The sequence below is a fragment of the Callospermophilus lateralis genome, chromosome 7, assembly GCF_048772815.1.
Source record: "Callospermophilus lateralis isolate mCalLat2 chromosome 7, mCalLat2.hap1, whole genome shotgun sequence".
Lineage (NCBI taxonomy): Eukaryota > Metazoa > Chordata > Mammalia > Rodentia > Sciuridae > Callospermophilus > Callospermophilus lateralis.
In genome coordinates, this window is record NC_135311.1 from 125,249,718 (window position 1) to 125,258,090 (window position 8,373).

The following is an 8,373-nucleotide window of genomic DNA, read 5'->3' on the forward strand; positions in this document are numbered from 1 at the left end:
CCCGCTGCTTCCGACGCCGCCCGGAAGTCGAGAGCTGGTGCCTTCAGACCGGCCCCCTTTGCTGCCCTTTCCTGGCGCGGGTTCCTCGGGTTGCGGTCGTGATTCCCCGCAGAGAGCACGTCGGTGGTCTCCGCCCGTAGTTTCATCTCCTATACAGGTGCCCGCCCTGTTTTTCCCGTTGGGTTCATCTGTTCGGTCCCGGACAACGTTCTCCCCATGGCGGGAGCCGCTCCGGCCACGGCCTTCGGGCAGGCGGTGATCGGCCCGCCGGGCTCAGGAAAGACCACGTACTGCCTGGGCATGAGTGAGTTCCTGCGCGCGCTGGGCCGGCGCGTGGCGGTGGTGAACTTGGACCCAGCCAACGAAGGGCTGCCATACGAGTGCGCTGTGGACGTGGGCGAGCTAGTGGGACTGGGTGATGTGATGGATGCGCTGAGGCTGGGACCCAACGGCGGCCTGCTTTACTGCATGGAGTACCTGGAAGCCAACCTGGACTGGCTGCGGGCCAAGCTGGACCCACTCCGCGGCCACTACTTCCTCTTCGACTGCCCAGGCCAGGTGGAGCTGTGCACGCACCACGGCGCCCTTCGCAGCATATTCTCGCAGATGGCTCAGTGGGATCTCAGGGTGCGTCTCGGTTTGGGCAGGTCCATTTTGCTGGTGGAGCAACTAAGGAAGACAGGGTCCGCACCCTCATGTTACACAGTGAGCTAGGGACCAAGTTGCTTTGAAGTAAAAACAGTTATGAGCTCCAATTTTGTCTCTGCCACTGACTCGCTGTGTGTTCTGGATGGGATCTCTTTGAACTTCTGTTTTCTTACCTGTAAAACGATATGTTGGTACCCAGTTTGACACTTTGGGAAATAGGGAAGGAGTTTTATATATAAAGTTGGTGGACAAGAGTAAGTGAAAGAATGGAGGCAGATGTATTGTTGGGATTTGAATTTGTTGTCCACTTAGAGCTTTGTGCCAGGCATTTTATTTTTTTTAAAAAGCGGGGAGGGGAGAAAAGGACTTCTGTAATTTCAGCCATTCATAAAGCTGAGAAAGATTGCAAGTTCAAGAGGAGACTCAAAACAGTGGGGAGGGGGTGGCTGAGTTGTGGGTCAGTGGTAAAGTGCTTGCTGAGCATATGTGAAGCACTGGGTTCCCGTCTCAGCACCACATATTCATAAAAAAATAAGTAAAGATCCATTGAAAACTTTTTTTTTATTGGTTGTTCAAAACATTACAAAGCTCATGATATATCATCTTTCATACATTTGACTCAATTGGGTTATGAACTCCCATTTTTACCCCAAATATAAATTGCAGAATCACATCGGTTACACACTCACGTTTTTACATAATGGCATATTAGTGACTGGTGTATTCTGCTGCCTTTCCTATCCCCAACTATCCCCCCACCCCTCCCCTCCCATCTTCCCTCTCTACCTCATCTGCTGTTGTTCAATTCTCTCCCTTGTTCTCCCCCCCCCCCCCCCCCCCCCCCCCCCCGCCGCTTTCCCCTCACAACCTCTTATATGTAATTTTGTGTAACATTGAGGGTCTCCTACCATTTCCATATGCTTTCCCTTCTCCCTTTCTCTCCCTCCACTCATCTTTGTTTAATGTTAATCTTTTCCTCATGCTCTTCCTCCCTGATCTGTTCTTAGTTGCTCTCTTTATATCAAAGAAGACATTTGGCATTTGTTTTTTAAGGATTGGCTAGCTTCGCTTAGTATAAAAAAAAAAAAAATTAGTGAGGGCCTGGGGATATTAGTAGAGTGCTTGCCTCGCATGCACAAGGCCCTGGGTTCAATCCCCAGCACCTCCACCAAAAAAAAAAAAAGAAAAAAGAACAACTTTAAAATCAATTAAAAGGGTTGTGGATGTAGCTCAGTGGTAAACCACCCCTGGTTTTAAACTCAGTACTGCAAACAAAAAAGGAGAAAAAGTGACCCCATATCTTCTGGGAGAAGAGCATGAGAAAGGCTATTAGAACAAAACAAGACCAGGAGGAGACTATTGGAGAAGGTTTACAGTCTGCCCTCAAGCTTCTAATATGATGAAACAATAAGCCAAAATGTTCCCTGCCTCCCGAGGTCATACTCTGTCTCTTCCCCTCCCAGCTGACTGCTGTCCATCTTGTGGATTCTCATTACTGCACAGACCCAGCCAAGTTCATCTCAGTATTATGTACCTCTCTGGCTACCATGTTGCATGTGGAGCTGCCACACGTCAACCTCCTCTCCAAGATGGACCTCATTGAGCATTATGGGAAACTGGGTAAGAGTTCCTGTTTTGGGTTGGCAAGGAGTAGGGCAGCAGCTGGGCTGGAGTGAGAAAGATCTCAGCTAAAGAACTCTACCTCTGGGACCATGCGTGGTAGCAGCCGTAGCAGGTCCTAACTCCTGCCCATTTATTTTGTGCCACATGCTATTGTAGAATTTCGAGATAAGAGGGCCACAGATGGTAATATGTTAAGGAAACAAGGTGATAAGACAGTGAGTGGCTGGGAGGGAAGAATGTCTTACTGCTCTTAGGCAGTGACATTTGAATGGTGAAGAGCCAATTAAAGGAGGACTGTTCTAGGCAAAGAGTCCAGTAAGGGTAAAGGCTTTGTGTTGGTTTGGGCTGCAAAAATACCATTAGCCACATGATTTAAACAACAAACAAATTTATTTCTGTTTTGGAGACTGAGAAGTTTAAGATCCAAGGTTTGGTGAGAGCCTCCTCTTGACTTGTGGACAGCCACCTTATGACACTGTCCTCACATGGCAGAGATGCAGGGGAGTTGTCTAGGATCCCAGTAGCCAGCATTTTTCTCCTGCTGAATTAGTGCTTTGTTGTACCAGAGGTGTTGATTCCCTAAATAGCATATCCAGCCATAAAGGAGCTTACAGAAGAAAAGCTAAAATGACTAGTACACAGGGAGGTTGTTGGGGAAGTGACGTGACATTGACCTTATTCAGGGAGGTTAACTACCTCTCAAGACATGAAGGGATGTCAGTACGTTGAGAGGAGCTACCTCATCTCAGGACATTCCTGCCAAGGGCCCAAATGCTTGACTTTTCTGAGCAGAAATGGACAGTGTAGGGAGACCTACTTTCCTTCTTTCAGTGGGAAATGAATTCACAGAACTGACTCAGGGACCTCAGAGCATCTATTTGGGTCTCCTCATTTTATATTAAGAAGGAACTGGGGGCTGGGGATGTGGCTTAAGCAGTAGCGCGCTCGCCTGGCATGCATGTGGCCTGGGTTCGATCCTCAGCACCACATACAAAGATGTTGTGTCCGCCGAAAACTAAAAAATAAATACTAAAAAAAAAAAAAAAAAAAAAAAAAGAACTGGGCTGGGGTTGTGGCTCAGTGGTAGGCATGTTCAAGGCACTGGGTTCAGTTCTCAGCACCACATATAAATAAGTAAAAAAAATAAAGATCCTTGAACAACTAATAAAAATATTTAAAAAAAAAAAAAAAAAAAAAAAGAGCAACAGTCTTAGAAAGGGAAAGTGATTTACCCAAGAGGCCATGCCTGGAATGTATCAGTAATTCAATACCTATTTGAAATTGTTATTTACTACCATTAGTCACCTATAAACGAGGTGCTCCGGTTTATAGCTTTTAATGCTTACAATGGAGATGAAGACCTGTCCATACAGCTAGTAAGTGACGGAGACAGCTGGTGAAACCAAGTATTTCTTATTAACTTCACTTCACGACAGCAAGAAGTATTGAGTGACTAAAGAAAATACATCTGCCCTAGTCTTTGTTGGTTTTGTTTTGGCAGTACTTGGATCAAGTCCAGTGCCTTGCACATGCTAGGCAAGCACTCTATGACTTAGCTACACCCAAAGCCCATATATTATGGCCTTTTTTTTTTTTTTTTCCTCCATTGGGTGTAGGGAGCCAGGGCCTCATGCTTAGTAAGTGTCTATGTTACCACCAAGCAACATCCTCAGCCCTTCAGTCCTCAGGTCTTTAGCCTGATGGTGGCTGCTCCTGAACCCTGGTTTCTCCCCTTAGCCTTCAACCTGGACTATTACACAGAGGTCCTTGACCTCTCCTATCTGCTTGACCACCTGGCTTCTGACCCTTTCTTCCGCCACTACCGCCAGCTCAACGAGAAACTGGTGCAGCTCATTGAAGACTACAGCCTGGTCTCCTTTATCCCTCTGAACATACAGGTACTGAGAGATCTCTTCCCCTTGGCCATACGCTCTGGCATGCCTGGGATTCATTAGCCAAGGGCATATAAAGCTTTCAGAGCTTAAACAATGGTCTCTGTCTTGAGTCTATCATTGGGCTCTCTTGTATTCTGGAGCAGGTCCTGTAGTGAGCAGGATTTAGTTTGCCCTATCTGTTGTATATCACTGGGTCCTCTCTACACATTTTTTCCTCAGTGTGAAAATGGATGAGTGCAGAAAGTTATCAACAAGGGACTTAACCAGTAACAAGTGTGATTAGGCCCATTTATCTGGGTAACTGTTGACTTTGCAAAGCAGTATCCCACCCCTGTGTGTCTCATCTTGCTTTCTGCAAAGATACGTAGGAGACACAGATGCTGTTAGATTCCTTTGCAGTTGATAGACTTGAACTAACTTCTTTTATTTCTTTTTCTTTCCTGTTTTTTTTTTTTCCTTTATTTTCTTGTGTGTGTGTGTGCGTGTGTGTGTGTGTTTTTTTACTGGGGATTGAACCCAGTCCTGAGCTACATCCCCAGTCCTTTTTATTTTGAGACAAAGTCTTTCTAATTTTCTGAGGGTCCTACTAAATATTTGAGGCTGGCAACTTACAATTCTCCTGCCTCCAGAATTACTGGGATTACATGTGTGTGCCACACCCCCAGACCTTTTTATTTTTATTTTGAGAACAGGTCTTGCTAAGTTGTTGAGGCTGGCCTCAAATTTGTGATCTTCCTGCTTCAGCCTCCCAAGTAGCTAGAATAAACCCAGTGGACTGAATGTTTATAAAGGAGCTTATCCATTCTGATCCGGGTGAGTTGGTAGTCAGGAAAGATGGGATTTAGCTAGGCCTCTGGGACACACAGAACTACTCCAGGAAGCTACATGCACAAGAGCATTAGGAGTGAGGAGTGAGGAGGATGTGTTTGGAGATTGTAGGCCATTTGGTATAGCCTCAATTCTGCATACCTTTCACTCATTTATTTATTCTCCATGCTCAGGACAAGGACAGCATCCAGCGAGTCCTACAGGCTGTGGATAAGGCCAACGGCTACTGTTTTGGGGTACAAGAGCAGCGAAGCTTGGAGGCCATGATGTCTGCTGCAGTGGGAGCTGACTTCCATTTCTCCTCGTATCCTTACTCCCTAGACTCACCTGCTTCCTGGCCAAAGCATGGGGTGCAGGAATGGCCATGGGAGGTGCCATCATTACCCTGGTGGTGACCAGTTGGCTTTCTGGTGACTATCTTTCTTATGTGCAAAGGTTGGTCCCTTAGAATGCTTCAGGGTGGGTGTACTCAGAACAAAGGAGGATATTGACTGGAAATGTAGTAGCTACAGAGGCCTAAAAATGTAAGGGCATTTGCTTGCTAGGGAAAAGTGCAAAGGGTTCAGTTTGCCTGGTGTGTTGCATGTGAAGGGAGAAGAGATGCCGGCATGAGGGAAAGTGGGCAGGACTGGCAGTGGAGGGCCTGAGTGTTATGCTGGAGTGCGGCTTTCAGCTCAGGGCAGAGAGCCAGCTGTCAGTACTAAGAGTTGGACCCCCGAGTTTATGGTTTAGACAGTGGGATGTGCTAGTTAACTGGGAGGAGGAGGAGGAGGGTGGGTGGGTAGGGAGATGCACAGGTGTAATCCCAGTGACTTGGGAGGCTGAGGCAGGAGGGCTGCAAGTTTGAAGCAAGCCTGGGCAACTTAGTGAGACCCTGTCTTAAAATAAAAAAATAAGGGCTGAGGATGTGGCTGAGTGGTCCAGCACCTGTGGATTCACTTCCTAGAATCCCCCCACATACACACAAAAGGAGGGGGCAGGTTTCTCATTTGAAGGGATGAGAGCTGGCAGATGTGCTATTTGAGAGGGTCATTGGACATCTAGAGCTGTCTAAGAGACAGATCTTTGGAACTGGGTTATTGACCAGTAGGGGTGTCCCTCAGGTCACAGAGGCTATGGTTTGAGAGATTTAGCATCTACATAAGAAGCTGGAGACAAAGGGGGCTCCAGAGTCCTTGGGTATAGAGGAAAGTAATTCTAGCCAACATTTATTCAGGCCATTTTACATGTAGGAAACAAAACTCCAAGGACAAATGAGTTATAAAATAATGGCAGTAAGATGGGCATGATGCCACACACCAGTAAACCCAGATTCTTAAGAGGCTGAGGCTGAAGGGGTGCAAGTTCAAGCCCAGCTTTGGCAACATTGTGAGACCCTGCCTCAGAAAACTAATAAATTAATTGTGGCAGTACAATAAGCAGGACCAAGGAGCTGCTTCACACATGCAGTCACTTTCTGCAGCCAAGAAGAGATTTATCATTTTATTTGAGCCTCCATATGTTCTTTTCCTGTCAATGAAGTGACAAATTTTATTGAGGACCTACTATATGCCAACCACAATACTAGGAACTTCATATTCACAGTCTCGTTTGATCCTCACAACAGCTTTCAAGTGATATTTTACAGAGAAGAAAAAAGGAATGGCAAAAATCAGAATTTGAGGGGCTGGCTTGTAGCTCAGTGGTAGATTACTCACCTTGCATATGGAAGGCACTGGGTTCGATCCTCAGCACCACATAAAAGTAAAATAAAGGCATTGTATCTATCTACAACTAAAAAAAATACATATTAAAAAAAAATCAGGATTTGAACCTCTTCTCTCTGGCTCTGTAGCATGTGCCCTAACAAAGCTGGAAGGTTAGCACACTCTGGTCCTCTGATCTTCAGCTATGTGGGAAAGAAGCAAATATAGACACTGGAGGTTTTAGAGACATCTCAGACTTACTTGGTCCCTTTTACCTGTGGCCTGAGATTTCACTTATGAGGAAAGAGGGGGATGGGAGGAGTCTGCTAGATATGGTTGGAGGGTGGGTGTCAGTAGAGGTTACGTACCGCCCAGACCAGTCCTCCGTCCTGTGCCTACTGTCAGCCTTGACTCACCCTTCCCCAGCACACTGGGCCTCCAAGAGAAGTACCTGGCACCCTCGGACCAGTCAGTGGAACAAGAAGCCATGCAGCTATAGCAACAAGCTGGGCCCTGATGCACAACCCAGCACCGGGGAAAGTGGAGGCTCCTTGTAAGCAGCAGATAGCTCAGCAGGCTGCAGACCCAAGAGCAGGTCCTCCAGCTGGCAAGCGGACACTCAGCTCTGCAAAGGACTTCTGGACAAAAAGCCAGGCATGACAAAGAGCAGAGCACCTACAGTGCCCTCAGTGATGCCCTGGGCTCTGGGCCCTGCTGCACCAGAAGTACCACCAGGAGGCTGAACACTGGCTTTCCTTGGGCTTTGATGAAATGCACATAATAGAGTTTATTTTCTACTTTTTGTGGCTTTAAACTTTTCTTCAATCCTTCAATCCTTCAGGCCCAGGGAATTGGGGCAGAACAAGAGACCCTCCAGAGGGTCCTGTTTCTTAATTCAGGTCAGTGTTTCCCCAGAGTGCAGACTGCTGTACGAGAGGATTGACTCCTACTCCCCAGTCATGTGCTTTTGTCACTCTTCAGTTTTAACAGTGAACTTCACACTCAGACCTTCACAGGTGACACTTCCTAGCTAGACCTTATTTAATATTTTATTTTCGTTGTATTTATTTCATGATTTTGCTCTATTTTTGGCAAGTGTTAGCTTGTCAAAAGTTTGAAAGATTGTTTGCTTCATATATGAAAAATGTATGCAAAGTGAGTTGTTTAAATAAAAATATTAGCCAGGCATAATGGTACACACCTGTAATTCAAGCAATTTGGGAAGCTGAGGCAGGAGGATTGCAAGTTTTAGGTTAGCTTCAGCAATTTAGCAAGACTGTCTTTAAAAAAAAAAAAAAGTTCTGGGTGTGTAACTCAGTGCTAAAGTACCCCTGGGTTTAATCCCCAGTTACCCGCCCCCTCAAAAGAAAGAATTAAGTTGTTATGAGGGTGTGTAAAAATTAAGATGATTTGAAGCTAGGAAATACTGCTCTGTGCTTCCTTGACCATTCTTAATGGTGAATAGGAATGCCATTCATATTTCCAACCAGGAGGTGGCACCCCAGACTTATTTTTGTAGTTGTAACCTGGCTGTTGGAGGGGACTTGGCTTAGGATGGGTTGTGCCAGCTGTCTCATTTGTATACACCTTCCAGGTGGTTAACATCTGTGAAGGATCTGACAGTTTATGAAGTGCCTCCACACACATCCTCAGGTGGTTATCACGGCAACCCCTGGAGATTGACAAAACAGGGA

General features: G+C 46.2%; 1 protein-coding gene across 1 annotated transcript; it reads left to right on the top strand.

Moving 5' to 3' along the window:
- The first annotated feature begins 24 nt into the window (after positions 1 to 24).
- On the top strand, positions 25 to 7,678 carry Gpn2 (GPN-loop GTPase 2). The gene is made up of 5 exons (XM_076860974.2): positions 25 to 627; positions 2,112 to 2,268; positions 4,009 to 4,169; positions 5,168 to 5,298; positions 7,106 to 7,678. The coding sequence occupies exons 1-5, from the start codon at positions 217 to 219 to the stop codon at positions 7,176 to 7,178; spliced, it is 933 nt and encodes a 310-aa protein (XP_076717089.1). The 5' UTR covers positions 25 to 216; the 3' UTR covers positions 7,179 to 7,678.
- The last annotated feature ends 695 nt before the right edge of the window (positions 7,679 to 8,373 follow it).

Excerpts from the sequence above, each read along its gene's own strand:
- Gpn2 (XM_076860974.2), top strand. The coding sequence starts at position 217 with ATGGCGGGAGCCGCTCCGGCCACGGCCTTCGGGCAGGCGGTGATCGGC. Across the intron at positions 628-2,111 it reads TGGCTCAGTGGGATCTCAGG|CTGACTGCTGTCCATCTTGT; the intron begins GTGCGTCTCGGT and ends TTCCCCTCCCAG. Across the intron at positions 5,299-7,105 it reads GCTGACTTCCATTTCTCCTC|CACACTGGGCCTCCAAGAGA; the intron begins GTATCCTTACTC and ends ACCCTTCCCCAG.